This window comes from Sphaerodactylus townsendi, linkage group LG02 (genome assembly GCF_021028975.2).
Source record: "Sphaerodactylus townsendi isolate TG3544 linkage group LG02, MPM_Stown_v2.3, whole genome shotgun sequence".
NCBI classification, from domain to species: Eukaryota; Metazoa; Chordata; class Lepidosauria; order Squamata; family Sphaerodactylidae; genus Sphaerodactylus; species Sphaerodactylus townsendi.
This window is the reverse complement of record NC_059426.1, coordinates 8212748-8239075: the sequence shown is the minus strand read 5'-3', so window position 1 is coordinate 8239075 and position 26328 is coordinate 8212748. Positions and strand designations below refer to the sequence as shown.

The 26328-nt window shown below is 46.3% G+C and overlaps 2 protein-coding genes across 3 annotated transcripts; one reads left to right on the top strand and one right to left on the bottom strand.

Annotated features, from left to right (window-relative positions):
- Positions 1 to 2539: 2539 nt before the first annotated feature.
- On the bottom strand, positions 2540 to 3342 carry LOC125425891 (testis-specific serine/threonine-protein kinase 6-like). The gene is made up of 3 exons (XM_048483644.1): positions 3322 to 3342; positions 2877 to 3230; positions 2540 to 2842 (listed from the first exon to the last, which is right to left on the bottom strand). Exons 1-3 carry the CDS (start codon positions 3340 to 3342, stop codon positions 2540 to 2542), a joined length of 678 nt encoding a protein of 225 aa, XP_048339601.1.
- A 7181-nt stretch (positions 3343 to 10523) lies between these two features.
- On the top strand, positions 10524 to 25335 carry NABP1 (nucleic acid binding protein 1). 2 transcript variants are annotated; one of them, XM_048486680.1, is made up of 6 exons: positions 10524 to 10969; positions 11854 to 11992; positions 16119 to 16190; positions 20316 to 20391; positions 20724 to 20766; positions 23569 to 25335. In XM_048486680.1, the coding sequence occupies exons 1-6, from the start codon at positions 10885 to 10887 to the stop codon at positions 23763 to 23765; spliced, it is 612 nt and encodes a 203-aa protein (XP_048342637.1). In that variant the 5' UTR covers positions 10524 to 10884; the 3' UTR covers positions 23766 to 25335. The 2 variants fall into 2 exon arrangements, with proteins under 2 accessions (XP_048342637.1, XP_048342636.1); XM_048486679.1 differs by having other exon boundaries at positions 20724 to 20790.
- Positions 25336 to 26328: the final 993 nt, after the last annotated feature.

Genomic DNA, 26328 nt, shown 5'->3' with positions numbered 1-26328 from the left:
AGCCCTACCACTTGGCCATGCTGGCAGGGGCTGATGGGAACTGTAGCCCATGAACATCTGGAGGGCCATAGTTTGAAGACCCCTGCTAAAGATTCAGCTGAGAGGAAAATGATGTCAGCTGCTCTGGGCCCCTATTGAGGAGAATAGCCGAGGGTAAATGAAGTAAATGAACTCTGTGCAAGGGAATATTACAATACACACAGTCCCCTTGACACACGCCGCCCTCATTTGATGTGAACGTTTCCCAGCTTCGGCACGTGCAACTCCATATCCAGACTTTTGGGGAGAGTCTTTGGTTGCATGTATTTGTTTACTGGCAGCCAATTTAAGTGTGGTATTTCTTATTTGTATAATAAGGAACAATGCTCATAACATACAATAATATAATTCACTGTTGTATCATCACATGAATTATTTTTCTCTTTTTTCATTCAATAATCTAAACTAAACCTTTTCTCTTTTTTCATTCAATAGTCCTTTCAAAGGTGTATCCACATTCATATAAATCCAAATTCATATAAATCCAAGTTCTTGCAATTGATAACAAAGTTCAGTCATAAATATTGCAGTCTTCAATTCATTGCTGGCAGGAACGCATCGCACGAAATTGCGCTCTTCGGTGCCTTCATCAGTGCCAATTTGCCATTTACTTGTACATGAGGTGTTCTATAGGTAATCTGTCAATGGATATTACATCATATCAATTCATAGCTCTGCCTAGCCTAGATGTAGGCTGTGCGGAATGGCAAAATCCACTTGCAAACAGTTGTGACAGTGGTTTGAAAATGCATTATTTTGCCTGTGCGGAAGGGGCCGCAGATTGAGTTAGCACTGCTTCCTAACATGTATGGGGATTTAACGTTTTGGGCTGGAAGGGGCCGTCTCCCTATTTATCTAATATTACTTTGCCTCGTTTCTGATGGGCTTTTTCCAAAACCCAATTCTGCTGTCCTCTCTGGTAGATTTCAGCGTCAACCAAACAAGATGCACGAAAGTGCATGCACCGCGGAAGCGGTGGAGTCTCTGTTCCACATTCTCCTGGATTATGAGCTATATTCTGAAATTAGAAGGATTGCCTTCAATCCCTGGATACAATCACTTTGGCCATTTAAATCACTCTGATGCCACTGAAACTTTTATAGCTCCAGTAATAGCTCCAGTAATATATATAGCTCCAGTAATATATATCCTGGAGCTATATACATTACTGGAGCTATATATATATGTATATATATTACTGGAGCTATATATATTACTGGAGCTATATATAATATATATTAATATATAATATACAATATAATATATATATATTATAATATACAATATAATATGTAATATATAATATAATATATTATATATATATAGCTCCAGTAATATATATATTAGTAAAATATATCCAGTAAATATATATCTATATAGCTCCAGTAATATATATAGAATAGAATAGAATAGAATCTTTATTGGCCAAGTGTGATTGGACACACAAGGAATTTGTCTCCGGTGCATATGCTCTCAGTGTACATAAAAGAAAATACATTTGTCAAGAATCATAAGGTACAGCACTTAATGATTGTCATATAGGTCTAGTAAGCAATCAGGAAACAATCAATAGTAATAAAAACTTAACATGTAATATCATAAAATAAAATGAAATGTCGGCACAGGCTATAGCCATACACAGTCCTTAATTGGGAGGAGGATGGGTATTAGAAATTATTTTAGGTGAGTGCAGTAATTATATAATAAATATATAATAAATAGTTTGACATTAATTGAGGGAATTATTTGTTTAACAGAGTGATGGCATTCGGGAAAAAACTGTTCTTATGTCTAGTTGTCTAGTTGTCTATATATATATATATATAGCTCCAGTAAAATTCTGCTTTACAGCCTCCAAGAAAAGGAATTCTTTGTGGAATATGGGTCATGTTAATAGCTCTGTAAATACATAGCCGATATATGATGATATATGATGTTACATAACATGGCATTTGGTATTTTTCCATGCTGAATGTTGGGGTGACATTGCATGTGTATTCCTTTTTATAATGTGTACAGTTATAGTTGCATATGTGTTTTTTTCCCTTTTTTAAAAAAGGCTGGGCAAAGGCCATAACAAACAAAAAGTTGAAGTAACCACTGAACAGCGTTCTTTTGTTGGTCCTACACAAACCAACCTTGGATGATCCCTCCGCTTTCTTTAAAAGAAAACGCCTCGGGCCCAAAACAATTGAAAAAAGCAGAAACAGAATCAAAGCCTAATATTGAAGACACAGTGGTGGGGTTCGAAAAGATCCCCATTGGAACTCCAAACTTCAATACATTTGCTCAGAAGCAAGTCCCCTTTAATTCCCGAGAGGAACTTGTGTCAAAAGTCATCTTTTCCCCCTAAAGCGATTTGCTTACTTACTTCCCATGTTCGACATCTTAAAAACCCCTTTTCCAGCAACTCTACATTTCTGGTAACATGTTCCTCCTTGAAGAGACTTCCTGTGATAGGAGTCTTGGTTGACCCCGGGAGTAGGGCCGGCTGTCCCATTTAGAGGTCCCCCTTCAGCCAATGGCCGCCATGCGACGTGCGTCTCACGCTAGCCGGATCTAGGGACTGAACTGACAGCACACCCACGAAAGCATTTTGCAGGGCCTCGGCTAAATTGGCTGGGCTCTTCGAAAACACGGGCCCTCTCTTCTGGTGACAGGGCATGCTGTGGATATGGGTGTCGTCAAAGGGCATGGATCCAGTAATCATGACGTAGAGCATTATGCCCAGGCTCCACACGTCGTATTTTTTGGCATCGTAGGGGATGCCCATAAGAACCTCGGGGGATGCATACGCCATACCCTTAAGGCGATGGTGCCTTAGTTCCGGTATCCACGCCAATCCTTACAAAGCCAAAATCGGGCTCGCTCTGACCGTGCCGGGCCGCCGGGAAGTGAGCAACACGCCTTCTACCGCACTTGAGGTCCACACGGTGCACCAGAGTGCGATTCTGCGGAGGTTTATCGCCACGGCCGACGACCGGGCGGCGAATGTCCCGCGCTTCTGGGGCGCAGGGCAGCTTCCCTTCTCGCTGTACCAGTTGCAGCAGGTCCGTCGAGGCCGCTTCCATGATGATGTAGAGCATCCCGTTGCAGACCTGCGGCTGAACTGCGAGGAGCTCTCCACGAATGATGCGCGGTGCCGGAGATCCAGCGCCATGAGGGATGGACAGCTCCAGCGGTAGCAGAAACTTGTCGGACGAAGTCTCGGGGCTCGGCGTCGTCCACGGTTTTCATCAGCCAGGGGAGCCCTTGTACTGGGTGGAAATTGGTACACCTGACCCTGGACCACGCTGCAGCCATGGGGTTTGGCAGCTGCTTGAACCCCAGGTCAGCTTGTGTTCTTCTGTCTCCCTGGACCTCTTGGATGCATGGTGACCAGGGTGAGGGCCGTAAGGTGTCTCTAGCTTGCTTTTCCTTTCTTCTGGGACTCAGTGCTTCAACCCATTGTAATATGCATCTCCAGACCTTCACTCCCCATGTGCCTACCAAGACTCCGGCGTCATTCTACTACTGTACAGGTACTCCATGTAGTGCTTCAATGGGTGCCGGGTGGCTGATGTCTTCCTATGCGCACTTAATCAGTGGTGCCGTAATGCTCTTAACCCATATAGTGCCAAACCTCAAGGACCCTCCAGATGTTATGGACTACAGTTCCCATCATCCTGTTCCCAAAGGGGTTAGGTCACAGGTGTCAAACTCGTGGCCCTCCAGATGTTATGGACTATGGTTCCCATCATCCCAAAGGGCATCATGCTGGCAGGGGATGATGGGAACTTAGAATATGTTGTCCCCACAAATGTACACCTTGTGAGGTAGGTGGGTGTATGAGAAAGTTCCGAAGGGAGAACTGCGGGATCGGGTTCAAGGTCCAACTAGCAGGCTTCTATGAGTAGTGGAGCTGGGAAGTCAAAACCTGGTCTCCAATCTGATCCAAAACCTTTATTAGGTATAAAACCAGAAGTACTCATACATTCCAAGTACAAAAACAGGATCATTGTTATGTATCATGTAGAACATGGATTAAAAATGTAGCAACTGCTTCAGAAACCCCTTTGGGAACGGAGCAGATAATTTCAGTTTGGCCACAACCACAACGAGGTTTGAAGACCTTTCACCAATTCTGGACGATCTCTCGGCCTTTTCAGTTCTTATTAGCTCCAATTCTCTTTGAAGAAGAAGACAGGTTGGGACTTATATCCCGCTTTTCTCAGCTGTAAGGAGTCTCAAGGTGGCTGACAAACTCCTTTCCCATTCTTGTCCCCACAACAGACACCTTGTGAGGTAGGTGGGTATGAGAAAGTTCAGGGAGAACTGTGATTGGTTCAAGGTCAACCAGCAGGCTTCATAGGAGTAGGGATGGGAAATAAACCTTGGCCTAACTAACTGATCCAAAAAACCTTTTGGCTAGGCATAAAGTCCAGAAGTCCTGGCTACATTCCAAGTACAAAAACAGGATCATTGGTACATATCATGTAGAACATGGATTAGAAATGTAGCAACTGCTTCAGAAATTTCGACATGAGGGCTGTTCAATAACTTAGACATTTCTAGTTTGTCTGAGAGAAACATAAATTCTAGAGGTAGTAAAGCTCCCAGATCGGTTCCAATATCATTATACTCCTCAAACAGTAAAGCAGGATTCCATAAGCTGCTGGGACAGCACTTACCGACAATAACTCTCGCTTTGTAGGATGTTAAGGAAACTACCTTGAAGATAGATAGACGGGGAATGAGTTGCACCTTGGTTTTGTCATGACCTATCTGCACTTTATAATTAATAAGCTGTTCTAAGCATACAGAAAGTAGGGCTTAGATTTGAGTGGGGTCCCCAAAGTTATAGAAGAGGAACATAGGAGCTTTGTGCAGCACCTAGGAGAGATTAGTATTCCCTGGTATTTACAGTCTGATCTTTAGATGATGAGTAAATTTCCGTATGGCGGTAAGCATATGAAGAGACTCCCATGAGAAAACCTGGCGAGGAAGTGATTTTTTCTAATATGGAGCCACCCACTAAAACCCTGAAGTTCCCTCTATATTTCTAGCAAAATAATCTGGCCTACCAGGATTAGGAGTCTGGTAGCCTCGTGTGGAGGAGCGGGGACTCAAACCTGATTCTCCGGCTTACACTGCACCGGTCTTAACCACTACACCACTAATTATGCACAGGGACACATAACACTCAACACCCTCAGCACTTCACAATGGCTTTATGAGTTGTGATGCCTTTGAGAGGTCGACAATCTGCCTCCAGATTCTGAAAGCGGGCTCACTGAATTCCTGGGCTTGATGGATGGAGCTTGTCAACTCCAGGCTGGAGGAAAAGATCTGGAGGATTTGGGGCTTGGAGGCAAAGGGGAGGGAATTTGGGAAGCGAGCACCTCAGTGGAATGCCCTAGAGTCCCCCCCCCCTCCCAAAGTAGTCATTTTCTCCAAGGGAACTGATCTTGATCTAAAGGTCAGCTCATAGAAGTGCCACCTGGAAACTGGCAATCATTGCAGGGGGTGGACTTGATGGCCCTTGGGGGTCTCTTCCAACTCTATGATTCCATGATTTATCTTGCAATCAAAAAATCCCCTTCATATATAAGTTGGGGAGAAGGATCCTATTTTTCTTCCTGCAAGCATGACTTGTTCTATTTCACGAGGAAGTGGTCCAAAGGAGCAGAAGTGGCATAGTGGTTAAGAGCAGGTGCACTCTGGATCTGGAGGAACCCGGGCTTGATTCCCCTGCTCTGCCGCTTAAGCTGTGGAGGCTTATCTGGGGAATCTTAGATTAGCCTGTGCACTCCAACACCACGCTAGCCAAGTGACCTTGGGCTACCTACAGTTCCTTCTGAGCTCCTCCTCAGCCCCACCCACTTCACAGGGGTGCTTGCTGTGAGGGGAAGGGAGAAAGAGCCTTGTAAAGACCATTTGAGTCTCCTATAGGAAAGAAAGGGGGGATATAAATCCAACTCTTCTTCTTCAAATCTGCCTTTCCAAATTATTTGTGACTACAGAATCAATTTACACCATGAATATTCTACAGAGAGTCCAGATTATGGAAACAGGCCTTTAATTTGAAGGTACGGAGGCTCTTGAACCTTTATCGCTAAAAAATACATATATATATATATATGATATATATATATATATATATATATATATATATATATATATATATATATATATATATATAGAAGAAAAGAGTATATATATATATATATATATATATATATATATATATATATATATATTAGCATCACCATTTATTCTAATGTGTGCTATTTATAAAGGCCACTGATTTTATCGCAACAAAACCTAAAAGACATCTCTGTGGGTCCTCCAGATCAAACGTCCAGCAAGTAAAAGGAAGAACTTTAATTCGTTCTGAAGGAAATCGGACAAATAAACGTTTTACTCTTCCATTAAAGGATGCCTTGATTAGATATCTCCTTCAGTCTTTTAGGAGATGGGACATCTGAGTAGCTTAATCCTTTGTGGTGATAAGAGTCTAAATTAGATGTACAGCTGGTGCATTTGACATCTTTCAGCTTCGCTTTGCAAGATCTCACTGTAAAATCACAACTATTCATCAAGAGTTCAAAATGATTTTTTTAAAAAAGAAACCTTTACCATTTCCAAAGGAAGAAATACTTCTAGAACCCATTCATTCTAATTCTAATATGGTATTTCCCATTTGGATTTTTCCATGAAAAAAGAAGAATTGGATTTGAAAAACGCACGCCATTGCATGAAGAAAACGTGTCCTTTTCTGTTTTTGGCGAAGGGAAGTAAATGTTTTTCTCTGACATTTCCTAGCTGGTTGTTTGGTTATTTGACTTGTACACAAAGGCCCTTTCCTGACAGAAGTCAGGCTGAACCAACAACCAACAAATAATATACAATTAAAATGATACGCTATACAATGTGTAGACGTGACATTTAGAATTGTGACCAACATTAAAATTCTAGATAATAACCAGTCAGGAATTAATATAATTCTAACTGCAGTTAATATTTATTCCGAGAAAAATGTATCACTCAAGACAGACTTAGTTCCGTGCTGTTTAACAGGACAGGCACATGAAAAAATGGGTCATAAACACAAAATGCTACAGCAATTTTGGATACTTTATGCATATTTGCAAAGACGCATGACTTAAATTCCTTGGGATACCCTGGACCTCTTCTTTCCACATTCCATATTCCAGAAGTTGCTACTGCAACCTTGCAGTTTCCAGCGCATTAGTGCAGTGGCGTAGCAGTGGCGTAGTCGCTAAGTGGCTAAGCAGTGGCGTAGTGGCTAAGAGCAGTGGCTAAGAGCAGGTGCACTCTGATCTGGAGGAACTGGGTTTGATTCCCAGCTCTGCCGCTTGAATTGTGGGAAGCTTATCTGGGGAATCTAGATTAGCCTGTGTGCACTTGTCACACCTAAAGCTGGGTGACCTGGGGCTAATTAAAGCAGAGTTGAGCTCTCAGCCCTTGCACCCACCCTTACAGGGTGGTGTTTTGTTGTGGGAAGGGCAAGGAGATTGTAAGCCCCTTTGAGTCTCTTATAGGAGAGAAAGAGGGGATATAAATCCAAACTCCTCCTCCTCCTCCTCTTCCTCCTCCTCCTCCTCTTCTTCTTCTTCTTCTTCTTCTTCTTCTTCTTCATACCAAAATTGACATTTAGCTATTAAAGTAGTTGTTTTGAAAATGCTGGAAAGCATACTATGTCATGGGTAAAATGATCTTTAAGAAGCCTCCCATAGTATAATTATTATAGTAAAAGTACTGTTAATGGTTTTGTTATTATTTGGTGTTAGAACACTAGAATATAGTGTTCGTATAGTTTTCTACATGTGGGCAGGCCAGCAAAACACTGTGGAGGTAGTGGATTAAATTCACGAAAACAGAACTGCTCGGGAAACTCTGTCCCTACCATACCGCTAAGGATTTTATGGAATGTCATTGCTTTCTAATACTAAGTGACTCGGTGACATTTAGAATGCTGCTAAGTATATTAGAGATCGAAGCTCTATTATCCCTTGGCTTGGATGGGGAGGCGATTATACAAATCTAAACAATAGATAAATAAATAAATTTAAATCCCTGTTAAAGGATTTACTGCTCAATCTGGGGGGGCGGGGGTGGACCCACCTCCGGATCCGGCACAGCTCTGCCCCCAGTGGTGGGATCCAAAAATTTTAGTAACAGGTTCCCATGGTGGTGGGATTCAAACTGTAAGCATAGTGCCAATATGGGGATGTGGGTGGGGCATGACCAGGGGCGTACCGGCATTCCAAGCGGGTACACATTAATAATTTCTCTGTTACCAAAAAAAAAAACTCTTTTGAAAAGATCCTAATTTTCAGCAGTGCTTCGGTATCTTTCTGTTTTATAATTTAAAACTCATTATAGCAAGTCCTATCGCCTCTACTGCCAACAGAAACAAATCTTACTTCTCCTCGACCACTGCCTGTCAAATACTTTACATAATTTCAAATACTCTAATTTTGTTTCCTTCTAGAAATCCAAAGAAGGATACTTTCCTTAAACAAGGGAACTTTACTCATATTACTAAAACATGTTCCTTTAAACTAGCCCAACAGGAGAGAATTATCCCGCTTTCTACCTTCGCTAACCAAGCCAAGCATAGGAAACAACAGGACTTGAGGATTTTTTTGGACCTAATTGAATTTCCTAACGGAAAAGCAGACCCAATTAGGTGGTAACCCTCTCCCTGCACACACACAAATAATTAGTCACCCACTTTCCGAACTGGTGAGAACTCCTGCCGGATCCCACCTCTGCTGCCCACCCTACCAGGGCTAGGCAAATGTATTCGCACAAGTAGAGCCTGCTGATAATACGAACAGGCACTACATGGTTGGCTGCGCTTGGTGCTCAGAAATGGACACCTCAGTGCAGGGGTGAGTGAGGCTGGAGCCAGGACTCGGGTCCCGACCCCCCGGGCAGAGCCCTCATTAGTTGTAGCTATTCCCATCCTCAGATTTGAGGTCAGCTGTGGTTATTGCCGCAGCCTCGCCCTGGACTTGGTCCCCCAATAGAGGAGCTTTCTCTGTAGAGGCAGGAGTCCCCATTTTTCCCCATTTTCTCCTCCCTCCCCTCTCCATGCCTCTGGAAAGTCCTCTGGCGGCCACAAGGCAACAGCTTGTCCCCTTAGCTGCCTCCACAGTCCATACATTAGCCGTTAATATTCTTTTTTTGTATTGAGTATTTTTCTCTTGTATTTGTAAATGGGGGTTCTTTCTTTCTCTTTCTTTCTTTCTTTCTTTCTTTCTTTCTTTCTTTCTGTCTGTCTGTCTGTCTGTCTGTCTGTCTGCTTTTACCCTGCCCTTTTCCTGACATAAGTCAGTGTCTCATGGTGGCTAATGACCAGCAAATAACATACAATTAAAATAATGCCCCATACAACGTATAGGTGTGGCACTGATAATTGGGACTGGCATTACAATTCAAGGTCGTGCCCCTATAATGACCTAGAATAATTTATTTTACCATTATTTTTTTTTTCGGCCACTCCAGCACAAACATCTTGAAATCTCAGCCTGCCCAAAGTTTTTGACGGCCTGTTTGCAAAATGTTGCACCGACAAGCAAATCTCTAGACAGTCAAGCTGGGGGCGGAGGGCTAAAACTGTGCCCTAGATTGACAGCTTCTAGGGGGCAGCAAAGGCGGCTGGGCGGGGGAAGGGCAGAGGGAGAGACAAATAAAAGATGCGTTTTCTAATCCACGTTGGGGGAAGGGAGAGGAAATAAGAGATGCAGTTTTTAATCCGCATTGGGGGCAAAGAGAAAACAAAAGATGCCTTTTGTAATTCACATGGGGGTGGGGGGGAAGAGCAAATAAAAGATGCAGTTTTTAATCCGTGTAGAGAGGAAAGAGAAAATAATAGGTGCGTTTCCTAATTCGCTTCTGGGGCGGAGGGAAACTGCATTTTCTAATTCGCATTTTTTGGGGGGAAGGGGGGGGGGATACTGAGAGAGGAAGTCGGGGCTCCAGGGCTTTGCATTAAAAAAAATAAAATAACAATAGTCGAGCATCACGATGACTCCGCACCTGGACTGACTCCCACTTGCTCGAAAAAGCCGGGGAGGGTGGGGGGAAGGGGGCGGGCCGTGAAGATTCCAGGCCAGAGGACAAAAGCGGCCGCGCCAGCCAATCAGCGCCTCTCACGGGGTGCTTTGTCACACTCGGTTCCATTCTGGTGTCTCCGCGTTCCAAAGGGCGCGTCCATTCCGCCCCGCGGGGGGGGTGCCCCACCACTTCGGGCCGCTCCAACTGCAAAGCGGGTCCAACCCGGACACAAGGGGAATCCCAGAGTGGAAATCACGTGGCTCATGCCTCCCCTCTGCACAGATTTCCCGTCCCCCCAAAAAATTCTTGGCCTCCTCCCCCCCAACCCTGCCCGCTCTCCCCTCAGCGCCGATGAAATGGTCCGGCCCGCCTGCTTTAAAAGCCCCGCGCAGCCACATGCTGCCTGGAGAGAGGCAGGGGCGAGCGGGCTGCGTGCGCGTGTCGGGGGCGCACGTGTGAACGCGGCGTCGCTGCGGTTCAACCAGGGAGTGGCGCGTGTGTGGGAAAGGGGGGCCACAAGCGAGACCCCAGCCCCAGTTGCTGTCAAAGAATAAGGGCGAGAGCTGCGGATCCGGAAGGTGCCGGCTCCTTCCTTGTCTAAGCAGCCCCGAATCACCCCCCTCCCGTGGCCGTGCCTACTCGCGAGGAGAACCTTTGCTGGCCCCCCCCCCCACCCCCTTGTTCCCCGGGCTGGTCCCGATCCGCTCCTGGCAGCGTGGTCGCGCGGCCCTCTTTCCCGCACCTGTGCGCTCCTCCTCGCGAGTAAGCCGCAGCGCCATGGCTCACGACACGTACCACTTCATAAAAGACATAAAGCCCGGGCTGAAAAATCTCAATGTCGTCTTTATAGTGCTGGAGATCGGTAAGTGGGAGCCGGTAAGCGAGTGGCTCTTAACCCACCCCCCCTCCCCTTGTATAGGTTTCCTTGGGAGCAAAGTGGTGTGTAAAAGAGAAATCGGGACACGTGGTCTGTTGCCGTGGGGAGGGGCGAGGGAGATCCCCCAGGTTGGGCTGCTTTCTTGGCCCCAAGCTGGCAGCCAAGAGCGGGTTTTAATGGCTGCAAATATCCATCTTTAATATTTTTATTATATTTTAGATAAGTATATTTAGTTCCATATATTTGATAAATATATATATCTATTTAATATACGTGTATTCTGTTTCCCTGAATATAAGACATCCCCGGAAAATAAGACGTCGTAGAGGTTTTGCTGAAGTGCGAAATATAAGGCATCCCCCAAAAGTAAGACATAGCAAAATTTTTGTTTGGAAGCATGCCCGACGAACAGAACACAGAAAAATAAGACATCCCCTGAAAATAAGACATAGCGCATCTTTGGGAGCAAAAATTAATATAAGACACTGTCTTATATTCGGGGAAACACGGTATATATATTTAATGGCTGCAAATATATTTATGTATGCAGCTATCAAATCTTATCTGTCTAAAAATGCATCTTATTTGCACCCATTGAATCCTGTTTGCTGCCAACTTGGGACCAAGAAGGGGAAAGCGGCCTCCAGCTTACCCCCAAGTTGCTGGGGGGAGAGTAAATATATATTCCCTATATATGCTGGGAATATATATAAGGATTTCTCTTGACCCAATCGTTCTTTTAACAAAAATGTTCCTGGATTTTAAGCAAACTTTTAATTTTTTTTGAAAAGGTGTTCATGTTAAGCTCTACGAGACCCATTCATTTTCTGCTTTTCTCTGCCCTTCCACTCAACTTTCCCCCCCTGCAGGGCGGGTCACTAAGACCAAAGATGGGCACGAGGTGCGATCCTGCAAAGTGGCCGACAAGACAGGCAGCGTCACCGTCTCGGTGTGGGACGAGTTGGGCGGCTTGATCCAGCCGGGTGACATCATCCGGCTGACCAAAGGGTATGTGGCGGACTTTTTTACTTTTAAGAACCGTGTTTTTATTTCATTTGCCTATGTCCCGCCTTTCTCCTCAGTGGAAACCTGAGGCACTTAATATCCTCCTCATTTTTTAAATCCTTACAACAGTCTTGCGAGGTAGGTTCGGTTGAAAAACATGACTCGCCCAAGGATACCTAGCAAGCTGTCATAGCATGTGGGGATTAGCAACCTGGGTACTGGTCTGACAAGGAGTGGTGTGGCGTAGTGGTTAAGTGCTTGCGCTGCCTCTCACATGGTCAGGAGTTCGAACCCCCTGTGGGTCAGATATCCGGCAGCTGGCTCATGGTCAACTCAGCCATCCATCCATTTCCTTGGTCGTAAAATGAGTATTTATATTAGGAGGATTTTATAATTCCAGATGTTATGGACTACAATTCCCATCAGCCCCTACAATTGGGGCTGATGGGAATTGTAGTCCATAACATCTGGAGTGCCAAAGGTTCGCCACCACGGACCTAGCACATAGCTAGGGGGTAAAGAATAGCCGGGGAAAGCAATGGCAAACTACCCCACAAATACGGGTTGCCTATGAAATCACTTCTTGCAGTGGTACCCCAAGGTCGGACACGACCGAAGGGGAAACTTTACTAGTCTGACACTCTTAGCGGTTGCTGTGTCACTCTAGGATCTGGGATGCTCCAGGTTTGGATCCTTATTATCCCTTGAGTGACCTTGGGCCGGTCACATTCTCTCAGCATGCTCTACCTCGCAGAGTTGTTGTGAGGATAAAATAGGGGAAGAGGGAGTGATGTCAGCTGCTTTGGGTCCTCGCTGAGAAGAAAAGGCAGGAGATGAATAAAGTAGATGATAAAGGAGTTTAATAGGGAGAAGAAAGAGGACGGGAACAGGATTCTTTTGGCCGGCCACTGCGGAGTTTGTCTGATTCCCATTGTGCCTCAGAATCAAAACTTCCTATTTCACCTTCCTTGTCACGCAAACTGCTTCCAGCAAAGTAGACTCGAACCCACAACAAAATTATTATTTTTTTCTCTGGGGCGCCGGGGTTCCCAACTGCAGGGTCCGACATTCCTTCCAATTTGAGGTCGGAGCCCAGGGAAGGCAAGTGGAAGGCCGTAGAGTCCACCCTACAGAGTAGCCATTTTCTCCAGGGGAAACTGATCTCCGAGGATCCCTTGAAATCCTGGAAAATCTGCTGGCCCCACCTGGAACCTGGCCACGCTGTCAAGGTCTTCAAAACATGGGCTGCCCCAGAGATCTATGGGGGCTGCTGCTGCTACTGCTGCTTTGGCAGCCAGCGGGTTTTATTTATTTATATATTGTTCGAACTCCCTGTGGGTCAGATATCGAACCCCCTGTGGGTCAGATATCGAACCCGCTGTGGGTCAGATATTTTGAGATATCAAAACCTGCCCACTCCACTCCTGTGGCTAGCTGCGTCCCACAAGAGTAGTTGGCAGTCTAGGGCAGGGGTGGCCAAGCTATGGTGCTCCGGATGTTCCTGGACTACAATTCCCAATTCCCATGGGAATTGGCCATGCTGGCAGAGGCTGATGGGAATTGTAGTCCAGGAACATCCGGAGCACCATAGCTTGGCCACCCCTAGTCTAGGAGACGGGTGGGGCCTTTCCAGGCCAAACGTGGCTCTAGATGCAAGGTAGAGCCAGGCTTGGGTTTCAATCCTCCCGTATCTGGCCGTGTTCCCAGTGAGGCCTCTTAACTAGGCCATTGTGTGACTCACTTCTTTGAAATGCGGTGGCTTAAACAACACGGCCGTCAACTTCCTTTTCCTGTCTGCCTGTTCCCTTTTCTTTGCTGAGGTATCTCGTGCAAGGTTTTCAAAGCCGAGGGTGGCAACTTCTCGAGCTCGAGCTTCACTAGCAAGGCGGGAGGGGACCGATCTTTGTCCCCTTCCCCATATTTTTTAGAAGAAGAAGAAGAAGAGGAGTTTGGATTTATATCCCCCCTTTCTCTCCTGTAGGAGACTCAAATGGGCTTACAATCTCCTTGCCCTTCCCCCCTCACAACAAACACCCTGTGAGGTAGGTGGGGCTGAGAGAGCTCCAAGAAGCTGTGACTAGCCCAAGGTCACCCAGCTGGCGTGTGTGGGAGTGTACAAGCTAATCTGAATTCCCCAGATAAACCTCCACAGCTCAGGCGGCAGAGCTGGGAATCAAACCTGGTTCCTCCAGATTAGATACACGAAATACTGGCCCTTTTGTCCAGGTAAGATTATTTCCAGATGCTGATTTTCCACCCTGATAAAAATGGCTGCGGCCAAGTACGTGGTCTGAGACACTCCATTTTCTTTCCTCCCATTTTCAGTTCTTCCTACCTGGGATGGTACAGAGCCAACTATTTTGGGTCTGAGGGGACGCTCCTAAGAGTTGCAGCCGGTACCCTGCATTGGTTACAACACAGGTGTCAAACTCTCGGCCCTCCAGATGCTGGCAGGGGATGCTGGGAACTGTGTAGTCCATAACATCTGGAGGGCCATGAGTTTGGCACCTGTGGGTTACAAGCATGATGTGGAAGTTTGCAGAAGTTTGTGTGCACGCGTAGAAATATTTTAGAAGGATGCCTAGAACATATTTCCAGCTGACATCGATGTTATGAGTGGTCCGTTACTAAAGCTGAAAATGTCAGGCTTTTGGTGGTCCCGTCTGTTCTTGCAAATGCCCTATAAAAAGAAAAACTGGAGAAACAGGCCTTTGTAATACATAATATTTCTAAAAAATATATATTCTGCTTGCACTCCGCTTTTCTCACTTTTGACTCAAGGTGGACTACAGAGAGTCTAACGCAGCCAGCAAGCCGAAACGTTCCATAAACAAGGAAATAGGATTTGGGTTGCTGAACCAGTCAGAAATCTTCACAAAAGAAGCAGCTAGGAGGTTTAATGCAACTTAAAAGAGGCCAGCTGTGTTAGCATTGTGGGAGGCTTCTGTCAAAATGGAGTTTTTTGCAGGACTGACGATCTGGTGTCACGCTGAGGTTTTCAGCAGTTCTTTCTTATTTATTTAATTTTTTAATGTTTCTATATATTTATTACCCACCCGTTAGCAAACTCCCTGGTTCAGGAACAGCAGTGGCGTAGTGGCTAAGAGCAGTGGCTAAGAGCAGGTGCACTCTGATCTGGAGGAACCGGGTTTGATTCCCCAGCCTGCTCGCTTTGAGTTGGTGGGAGGCTTATCTGGAGGAATCTAGGCTAGCCTGTGCACTCCTACACACGCTTGCTGGGTGACCTTTACACAGCAGAGCTCTCAGCTCCCACTCTTACCTCTACAGGGGGTGTTTTGTTGTGAGGGGAAGGGCAAGAGATTGTCATTCTTGAGTCTCCTGCAGGAGAGAAATGGGGGATATAAATCCAAACTCCTCCTCCTCCTCCTCCTCCTCCTCCTCCTCCTCCTCCTCCTCCTCCTCCTCCTCCTCCCCCCCCTCCTCCTTCTTCTTCTCTTTCTTCTTCTTCTTCTTCTTCTTCTTCTTCTTCTTCCTGTAGCGATCAAACAATTTCTCCCTCCTCCTTTGGCGGCTACCTTTAAGCAAAACCAAGAATCTGTTGTAGATTCTACCGATTAGCAGAGAAGACATTATATTCTCTCCTCTGGTGCCGTCGCTCTGTTTATCACAGGGGCAGAGGAACACAGGCAGCTCAGAGTTGCCCTTTTTCAAGGTTGTTCTGAATATGTGTCCAAAATACGTTTAGCTGGCATTCTTAATAGCAGGCGCATCTGTTTCAGTTTTCCACTTTCAAGGGTCCGATTGCCTTGCCTTGTCGGTTTGCATTGCAATTTAATTTAACTTGTCTTGGTCTCCTTCCGTGGTTAAGTGATTCTCAGGCCAAGGGAGCATACTGTTCAACCGGTTGCTGATCAAGCAAGCATTTGAATAACTTGGGAGCGGACCCGTTGTTGGCTGACCGATTGGCTCACCGTTTTGTTGTGTTTGAGATAGGATCTGTCCACAATTAAGCCTGGAAGGATCCAGTCAGTTCCAGCAGCTGAGGGTTGATCGTGTGCCAGACGCGCCCATTTCAGTCGGTGGGATCCGGATGAACAAAACGTTGTCCTGGCAAACTGAAGCCGCTGCCCAGTTTCCCTTCTAATGGTGCCGCTTCTCTCTCGGACAGGTACGCATCTCTCTGGAAAGGATGTCTTACGCTTTACACAGGAAGGGGAGGAGACCTTCAGAAAATTGGGGAGTGAGTATCTCGTATTTACATTTGCTTGAAGCCTGGCGCTGCAGGCCTGATATGGTAGGTACGGACTGTTCTGTATGGATGGGCCGGAAGGAAATATAACTCCACCCCCCCAAAAAAAATCTTCATTGGTCTAAAGGGGCTTTAATGTCCGTGTCAAAGGTTGATTCTGCAGAGGGCAAATATAATGGGTACAGGATGCTATATAACCCGTTTTTTGGGAGGGGGGGACTTCACACACAAACGAGTCTGCCCTTTTTATTTCCTTCAACCCAGGATTTTTGAAAATCACTAAACCAGTAATCCTTTTCCAAAATCCTGGGTTGGAGTTGCTCCTCTGCAAACAACTCGGCAGGAAGTATTTTATTTCCCTCTCTTCCACCGCACCGTCAGGGAGAATTTTCTGAAAAATTTTGTGTGTGTGTGTGTGTTGCACCTGCATAGCTACACAGGTGAAGCTGGTCGGCATGGCTGTGGGGTTAATTTCTGTGTGCCTGCGCAGCTACCAATAATGCTGGCTGGTGCAGAAAAAATGAAAAGAGAAGCCGTCCCGGCATGGCGGCACGAAAGCCGCCTGGATTGTTTCCACAGGCTGCAGTCGCTACCTGCATGGCACGCACGTGAATGGAAAAAAGGAAAACAGGTTCGGGTGCTGTGTGGTTTCCGGGCTGTATGGCCGTGTTCTAGCAGCATTCTCTCCTGACGTTTCCCTCTCTTCCACCGCACCGTCAGGGAGAATTCTTTAAAAAAATATTTTGTGTGTGTGTTGCACCTGCATAGCTACACAGGTGAAGCTGGTCGGCATGGCTGTGGGGTTAATTTCTGTGTGCCTGCGCAGCTACCCACGCGTTGCAGAAAATTAAAAGAGAAGCGTCTCCGCATGGCTGCAATTAAAGCCCGCCTGGATTGTTCTTACAGGCTGCAGTCGCTACCTGCATGGCACGACGTTGAATGGAAAAGAAATAAGCTCAGGAAGTTGTAGCTCTTCGGAATTTAGTTAGTGCATTCGACGTTTATTGAATTTGTATTGGCATACAGAGGATCCTCTGAAGATGCCAGCCACAGATGCAGGCGAAACGTCAGGAGAGAATGCTGCTAGAACACGCTTCATTATTGTTCGAAACCACATACAGCACCCGCTGATTCCACACTACTATGGAGGAGCCAGTCTCGGCTAGGGGTGTGAAGGTTAATTTCTGTGTGCCTGCGCAGCTACACACGCGTTGCAGAAAATTAAAAGAGAAGCGTCTCCGTGCGAAGGCACGAAAGCCGCCTGGATTGTTTCCACAGGCTGCAGTCGCTACCTGCATGGCACGCACGTGAATGCGAAAATAGCCTGGTGCTGTGGTTTCGAATATGGTCGTATTTAGTTAGCATTCTTCCTGATCGTTACCGCATCTGTGGCACAGATGCAGGCGAAATGTCAGGAGAGAATGCTGCTAGAACACGGCCATACAGCCCGGAAACCACACAGCACCCAAGTGATTCCGGCCGTTGAAAGCCTTCGACAATACAGAAAACAGGTTCCTTTATCACAACTGCAGCCCATTAGATGTTTGCTGTGCAGAATCGACCAAAGAGTTTTGGTTATGAGTGTCCCGCTCAAATAAAAGTATGGCATTGGTAGTTGGGGTTAAGGGATGAATTGGGTTCTGCTGGGCTAAGGTTCTTCCTCTAAACACACCTGTGAACAGGTAAGTTGTAGGCATGTCAGCGGTTGCTTCAGGGTTAAAATGTCGAAGGGACTTTCAGCTTTAAAAACTGAAGTCCTGTATTTATCCACAGGGTAGGTACGGTAGAGGCAGCCGCATTGCGAGCTTCCACACTACTATGGAGGAGCCAGTCTCGGCTAGGGGTGTGAAGGTAAATTTCCCCCTCTGTCTGGTGGGTTGTAACAGTGGTCATGCAAACTCTTGTTTTCTTTACTGGTATATTTTTTTAGATTGAATTACAGGTTCTGAATCAGCGCTTGGGGGCTCATTCGCAGCTGGATGCTCAGATAGTGACTTGACTTGAACGCAGCCCCTGCAGGAATAACAGCACATACAGAGTATCTGCGTCACCTTGCGTTGTTTTCCGTGCTTGCTGGTACTTGGTTGGTACCTCGCAGCCGTCAGTCTCCCAAGTGATTTGTGTTTGTGAGGAAACCAGGCCAAAACGGGCTGTAATGTTGGGGATGCGGGCTTTGTACCTGTAAGGGAGTGGACAGAAACTGCCTGACTAACGGCAGCGTTTCTACCGGACCTTTCAAAACGTCGCCACTCGCTTTTAGTAGAAGCTAAAGTGGATGAATATCTTGAGAAACTTGCACTCTTAAAGGGAAAAATAGGCAAGTTTTTAAGAAGAAGAAGAAGAAGAAGAAGAAGAAGAAGAAGAAGAAGAATTTGGATTTATATCCCCCCTTTCTCTCCTGCAGGAGACTCAAAGGGGCTGACAATCTCCTTGCGCTTCCCCCCCTCACAACAAACACCCTGTGAGGTGGGTGGGGCCGAGAGAGCTCCGAGAAGCTGTGACTAGCCCAAGGTCACCCAGCTGGCGTGTGTGGGAGTGTACAGGCTACTCTGAATTCCCCAGAGTAGCCTCCACAACTCGGGAGGCAGAGCAGGGAATCAAACCCGGTTCCTCCAGATCAGAGTGCACCTGCTCTTAGCCACTGCTCTTAGCCACTACGCCACTGCTTAAGTTGGATGAATGGCTTGAGAGAGAAATTGAAGCCCTTTTTTTGGCGAAATTGTTTGACGATCAAGTGGGCTGTGTTTGGTAGCGTTTTACTCATGCACAGAGATCCATTATCCATCACTGTCTTCTCTGCTGAATCGATGCTTCGATGCTTTACAGCCGCTTGCCGTACTCTGTACTCCCTTCTATACTTGATGCTTCAAAGATTGCCCCCTCCCCAAATAAGAGAACAGGGAAATGCTGGAAATAAACAGGTGAGGGAGAACTGAGTGAATTCAGAAATTGGTGCCAAGGAGGATGTTGAGGGAAGCAGAGAAACAGCAGAACATAGTCAGTAGATTGTGCAGCAGCTGAAGATGCTTTCAAAACGTTTCAACCAGAGAGTCCTTTTAAAAGGGGACGCATTTAAAATGTTTGGAGGCCGGAAATAAAACGTTTTTTGGGCGTAAAAACAGTGCGGAACTCCACGAAGGAAATGTAAAACACCCTGTGTTTGGAGAGGAGACGTCTGAGGGGGGATAGGATTGAAGTCTATAAAATTATGCATGGGGTAGAAAATGTTGACAGAGAGAAATTGTTCTCTCTTTCTCACAATACTAGAAGCAGGGGGCATCCATTGAAAATGCTGGGGGGAAGAATAAGGACTAATCAAAGGAAACACTTCTTCACGCAGCGTGTGATTGGTGTTTGGAATATGCTGCCACAGGAGGTGGTGAGGGCCACTAACCTGGATAGCTTTAAAAGGGGCTTGGACAGATTTATGGGGGAGGAGTCGATCTATGGCTACCAATCTTGATCCTCTTTGATCTGAGATTGCAAATGCCTTAGCAGACCAGGTGCTCGGGAGCAGCAGCAGCAGAAGGCCATTGCTTTCACCTCCTGCAGGTGAGCTCCCAAAGGCACCTGGTGGGCCACTGCAAGTAGCAGAGTGCTGGACTAGATGGACTCTGGTCTGATCCAGCAGGCTAGTTCTTATGTTCTTAATATTTCCTGCCTCAAATCGTCTTAAACGAATTGTAGAAAAGCCCAGTGGCTGCTATCTTGAGACCCCAGTCCTTAGAGGAGTCCAATGCGACCATTTTGGGATTTTAGTCTGGGTTAGTTTTGCCTGGCTAGCTGTGTCGGTTTGCAGTAAGCTGAGCAAGAGCCCAGTCTAGGAGCACCGGGAGATCAAGAGGGTTTCCAGAGAATGCTCTTTCCATAGTCAAAGCTCCCTTTATCAGATATCTCCTTCTAGAAAGCTTACGCCCATGGGAAATTTTCCAGGTGCTTCTGGAACTCTAGTTAGGGTTAAAGTTTTGTTGGGAGCCGCAACAGGGCCAGGCGGGCGTGCGCTTCCCCCATGCTTTTGGAAATAAAAGGAACACGCCGCCTCCAGAAGCGAAGCAAGGCCGGAATCTGTGCCTGGGGTTCCTTGCTGCAGCTGATGGTTTGCGTTTCTCCTTACAGGTTCTGCATGGTGTACTCCGAAGTGCCCAATTTCAGCGAACCCAACTCCGACCACCTTGGGCAGCCTAGCAAAGTGGTATGTTTGTTTCCAGAAGCTGCGTCAAAGGCCCCCTGAGATGCAGGGCTGCCGGATGGGTGGCCACGGGCATTTCAACCGAAACAGCCCACCAAAGGTCATTTGAGTATCTTTTGCAGGCTCTAGGGCGCAGGCGTCAAACTTGCGGCCCTCCAGATGTTATGGACTACAGTTCCCATCATCCCCTGCCAGCACGATGCTGGCAGGGGGTGATGGGAACTGTAGTCCATAACATCTGGAGGGCCGCAAGTTTGACACCAGCGCTCTAGGGGAACCATCTCCACCTTGCGGTTGGTATCTTAACTTGTCTGTCTCTCTGTATTTCTCTAAAGGGGCCAGGTGAACAGAGCAATTCTCTACCGCCAACTAATACGGGTACTTGTACCTTTGGCCCAACTGGTAAGTCGCTTTTATTTCAGTCTGTGGAAAGGAAGTTCAGGAATGCCCCTGGTTGGATCCGAGCTATCCACGCATCACGTCTTCTGCTTACAAATTGTTCTTTGCCATGTGCTAGTGTGAGAAATTCTCAACCATACTTGTTATCCTGCGCACGTGTACTAATAAGTACCTCTCTGGCCTAAGGGGAATGTCTCTTTTCAGGATAAGTGCTCGACAGGAGCTTTACGCAAATCCCCAGTCCAGGTTTATTAATTAAAAACTGGGCGTAGCCTCCACGCAACTGATTTATATTTCCATTCGGATGCAGCAGCGTTTTAATACTCGGAGCTAAGACGTGCATAGAATTCTGTGAAAGTAGGACGAATCAGCACAATCCTCCCGTCCAACAATTTAAAAAAAGGAAATAAACTTTTGCTAGCTTTTATACAGCCCAACTCGGAAAGTCAGTTACGTGCCAATCACAGAACTAATACGGAGATACGTGACCGAACAACCTACAGACTACAACTCCCATCATGCTGTGTCTTAAAGGGAGAATACTGCTTTTCCTTTCTGTGCATTCATTGTGACTAGAAGTAACTGAATTGTGCAGAGATATTCAGAAGTGGTTTGCCACTGCCGCTGCGGAGGCAACACAGGTACCAAGGGACATGCATAATTCTGCAGCAGTGGCGTAGGAGGTTAAGAGCTCGTGTATCTAATCTGGAGGAACCGGGTTTGATTCCCAGCTCTGCCGCCTGAGCTGTGGAGGCTTATCTGGGGAATTCAGATTAGCCTGTGCACTCCCACACACGCCAGCTGGGTGACTCCTGTGGCTAGTCACAGCTTCTTGGAGCTCTTGGCAGTTCTGCACTCCACTCACAGGGTGTTTGTTGTGAGGGGGGAAGGGCAAGGAGATTGTCAGCCCCTTTGAGTCTCCTGCAGGAGAGAAAGGGGGGATATAAATCCAAACTCTTCTTCTTCATAAATATGGAGGATTGGATTATAATTGCGAAGATTTCTTTCCATTGTACATGTGGATTTAAGAGAATGCTATGAGACCTTCCAATTACAGCACTGCATGAGCTATTCATTTATAGTTACTTCTAGAACAGCATTAGCTGCTTGCTTTACTGTAGCCTTATACAGTGGCATAGCACCAAGGGGACGGGGGTGCGTGAAGCACCGGGTGCGGGGGCATGTCGGGAGAAGGGCGCATGCGTGCTTCAGGCGCAATTCCCCCTCACTCCGACCCTGGCCCTATATGCGTGGAAACAGGTTTTTTTAAAAAGATGTTGAGGTGTTTTAGCTAATTATGAGAAATAGCATTCCAAGTTTTTAATAAAATCTAGGGAAGGTGGGTCTGTTGTGGTTAATACTTGAATGGAAGACCACCAAGGAAGCTCGGCTCTTACGGGGAGGCAAACCACCTCTGAACATCTCTTACCTTGAAAACCCTCTGGACAAACACACACACACACACACACACAAGCCTTAAGGGTTACTTGAAGACCGAGTTTCTTTTACATCTCAGCAGGTAGCTAAATTCTGTATGCTGGCACATAATAAGCGATGAATCATGTTAGGACCAAGCGCCAGACCACATGATGGTGACCGCAATAATGCTATAAGCTGATGATATTTTTTGTGTATAGACTTATACCATGGATTTCTGTACGAATTCGATTTTTTTGTTCTTCTTTTCTCTTTTTTGCTGGCTTAATGGCCTTAATAAAACTGACTAAAACTGACATACATAAGCCTTTATTGGCATAGTCAGAAAGAGTTACATAAATCGGGAACAATCGCATGAATACATGATAGATAAAAGGCCCCACGGGGAGCACAACAAATACATTCTACTGGGAACTCTCAACTATCTCCGCGATGAAATTGGCGACCTCTTCACAAAGACCGGGGTCCGAGTTGTTTCACAATAGAGATAACCTAGTCAGATCAGGCAGCCCAGATTGGAAGAAAAAAAATGTAGGTTGGTATATTTAGATCTGATGTTATCAAATCTGGTGCAGTGCAAGAGTTGGTGAGTCAGGGTTTCAACCACATTAAGTTTGCAACTGCATAGCCTTGCGGATTTGAATCATTGTTCTTTGCCACATGCTAATGTGAGCAGTTGAAGCGCGTGAGGCGTGGGGGTAATTTTTACTTGCCTTGGGAAATCGGGCGTGGCACTCTTGTCAGTATATCACACACCACACTTACAGCTTGTGGATAAAGTTGTCTTTCGCTGTGTGTAGTTCACTGTAAAGTCATGCATTTGGATAAAGCTGAGCCCCCGCCCCCCCCCCCCCAAATCCTTGCGTCATGAGACCATCATTTGCCAATGTGTTTAAAAAAAAACCTGCACAGCCAATCAAATGGCTGATAGCCCTGTGGGCCTGCCCACTTTCTAAAGCCATCCAATGAGCATCAGGAAAAGTGTCACCTGGCACTATGGCCCCCAGGGCACCATGTTGGGGACCCCCTGGCTTAAGCCAGTGATCTCGTGCCCCCGTCTCTTGGTTTTCTTTTGGACTCCTGTTCCTGGTTGTAAGCTAGTTCCTTTTGAATTTGTGGCAGTGCTTGAGCTTAAAGAGAGTTCTGAGAACGCACGGATAAATATCTGCCACATACAGTGGGTTGTTTGTGTGCTGGCTACCCTCGTGTGAATGTTTGGAAAAGCGGCCCGCCCTTTGAGATGTCGTTGCCTGAACTGACGCCATCCCAGTCTTCCCGATGCGGAGTGTTCCTGAAGTAGTTCTGACTTGTTTTTCCCCTGTCCCATCTTTTGTCTTTTTCCAGGAAATGGCTTGCAGACGGGGTCTGAGGTGAGCGGGTTGTCGTCAGGGTACAGTAACCCCGCCTCCTGTGCAGGTTCGGAGAGGGCCAGCAGACGGGGCCCCGCCTCTTCGTCCACGCCGGTGCCGTCGGGTAATCCTCGCCCCCTTCGAGGCACAATGAGCAATGGGAGAGACCCTCGCAGGGCCTCTAAGAGATGACCAAGTCCAAACACTTTGCTGTCTGTCTAAACTGTGCGCCCTACTTGAACACTCACTGCACTTTTATTTATGGTAGCTGTGAACACGGTTGGCCCTCCCAGTTCCTGCTTGCTGTTGTATGGAGAGAAGGATTCTGTTGCATCCCACCCACAACTTTATCCCCCTCCCTAAGAAAATGTAGTGAAGCTTCTATGTCTTCTATTTCAAAGAGGAACAAGTCTTACAAATAGGGGTCCTAGTTTAAAAATCAGGGATTCTTTGTTAAAAATTAGAAGTTTTTTTTCTTCCTAAAACGAAAGCTGCTTTTTTGTTTGGGTGCCTATTTTAGAGTTCTGTTTTTATTTTTTATTTTTTTTGGTTCCATTTGAGCCGAGCCATCTGTGCAGTCTTAAATTCTCTCTTTTTCGGGGAGTCCCGTGCGGCTCACAGGATACTCCAAACGAAGAGGGCGGCCAGATCCGCATCGTTGAGCCTTGTCAAAGCGACCTAGCAATAAATGCAGTCAAAGCGCCTGGTGCTACTAGCACTGAGAAGAATGACGAGTTCTCTGTTTTGGGAAAGATGTTTGATTGGAGGCCAGATTTCTCTTGCCAAAGCGTTCATGTTGCTCCCCCCGTGATCCAATGTGAAATACCCCTGACTAGGTCCAAGCGGATTCCTTTTTGAAACTCTCTTGGAAACAGAGTTCAGTAAATCTCCTGTTAGATGAGATCAAGTAAACATGCCTCGGAAAATTCCAATAAATGCTAACCATGCATTTCAGGACTGAGTTCTAATTCTCCCAAAGGTTGCTGTGAAACATCTTCAGAGTTCCTATCGGGTCAGCTGTCATCTCGCTGAGCAATAAGTAAAGGATGCGCAAAGGCAGAGCTAGACTTCTAAGTCCTTTGTGGAGCTAGACTTCTAAGTCCTTCGTGGAGCTAGACTTCTAAGTCCTTCGTGGAGCTAGACTTCTAAGTCCTTCGTGGAGCTAGACTTCTAAGTCCTTCGACGCAGACTTAGCAGGGTGTAACTCTGCCCAAGATGGCCATGGCAAATCTAACGCTTTCAGTAAAAGGGGTTCAGTCGAGGGGAAACTTGATTGCCTTCGGCTGATTTGTTTACGTTGGGCCAAACTGCTCAGGTGAGAAGATGCGACCCCCCCCCCCGCCCCCACCCCCCCCCCCCCCAACCTGGTCAGTGCTGGCAGGGATCCCTTTTGGGCGACTTTCCAGCCGAGTTATCGCGTGCCTGATAGACACACGCCCAATTTCACTTGCAAAGTGAATACCTTGATTTTGAGAAATGAATTGTGCCAGTTAATGCAGGTGGCTTTTGAGCGACTGAGTATCGGAAGGAAGTCAGCAGACTCCAAAGGCCTGGCCTTGCGAAGAGACAAGCGGAGGTTTTCGGCAACGTAGATATTCATGGGGGTTTGTCCAGATGACCCTGAGCATCAAGTTTGTCTAGTCCATGTTAGTGGATCACGTTTGGAATTCATTGGAAAGCTGTACAATGGCTGCGCCCAACTTTTGTTTATATTGCATTTTTCTTGAAGTGGACCTCATTAATAAAAATTGCACTAACCACATTTCAGAAGGAAAACCTAACCTTTTTTCCCTCCTTGTTAAAATAGCCCCTCAAACAGATCAACTTGGAGATTCTATTTCTTTCTTTGTCAACCCCGCCTGGTACTTCCTTGGAAACACATCCTGTTGACTGACTTATAAGCAAGCAGGCTTACGAGTCAGATGTGCTTCATTCACACACTTTAGAAAACTGCTTTGTATCCCAGCTTTTGTGACGCTTAAATGTTTCTAAAGCAGAACACTTCATCGTTAAAAGTTTATTATATTCCTGTTGTGGGTTTTCCAGGCTGTATTTGCTGTGGTTTGATAGTTTTTGCTCCTACTGTTTCGCCCACATCTGTGGCTGGTAAGTGAAACTAGGAGCAAAAACTACCAGACTGTGGCCACGCAGCCTGGAAAACCCACAAGATCCAGCTGATTCCAGTTGTGAAATCCTCCAGGCACACATTTATGTATTATGTAGCACTTGTTGAGTGGTCACATTATGAGAAGACAACATTGAAAAAGACAATCATGCTAGGAACAGTTGAAGGCAGGAGGAGGAGAGGAAGACCCAACATGAGATGGATTGACTATAAAGGAAGTCACAGCCTAAATTTTTGAGATTTGAGCAAGGCTGTTAACAATAGGATGCTTTGGAGGAAATCAGATGGGTTGCTCTGGGCCAGGAGTGTTTTGATGGCACTTAAGATATACACACTAAGTGGAAAAGAAGGGCATGCTTCCTGGTGAGATAGTGATAACCCCTATGAGTTGGTCCTCATCATTGGGGAATTGGACCTTTGTGGTCTTTAGGAATTAGGAACAGTACCACAACATATAATGGAATGTTTATTTTTTCCACACTTAAGAACATAAGAACAAGCCAGCTGGATCAGACCAGAGTCCATCCAGTCCAGCTCTCTGCTACTTGCAGTGGCCCCCCAGGTGCCTTTGGGAGCTCACATGCAGGATGTGAGAGCAATGGCCTTTTGCGGCTCTTGCTCCCGAGCACC

What these genes read in the sequence shown, in the direction of transcription:
- LOC125425891 (XM_048483644.1), bottom strand. Translation starts at nt 3,342, where the DNA reads ATGGCTGCAGCGTGGTCCAGG. An exon ending in TGGCTGCAGCGTGGTCCAGG is followed by an intron (nt 3,231 to 3,321) that starts GTCAGGTGTACC and finishes TCGTCCGACAAG; the next exon opens with TTTCTGCTACCGCTGGAGCT. An exon ending in TTGGCTTTGTAAGGATTGGC is followed by an intron (nt 2,843 to 2,876) that starts GTGGATACCGGA and finishes CATCGCCTTAAG; the next exon opens with GGTATGGCGTATGCATCCCC.
- NABP1 (XM_048486679.1), top strand. Translation starts at nt 10,885, where the DNA reads ATGGCTCACGACACGTACCACTTCATAAAAGACATAAAGCCCGGGCTG. An exon ending in TTGGGCAGCCTAGCAAAGTG is followed by an intron (nt 20,392 to 20,723) that starts GTATGTTTGTTT and finishes ATTTCTCTAAAG; the next exon opens with GGGCCAGGTGAACAGAGCAA. An exon ending in TTGTACCTTTGGCCCAACTG is followed by an intron (nt 20,791 to 23,568) that starts GTAAGTCGCTTT and finishes GTCTTTTTCCAG; the next exon opens with GAAATGGCTTGCAGACGGGG.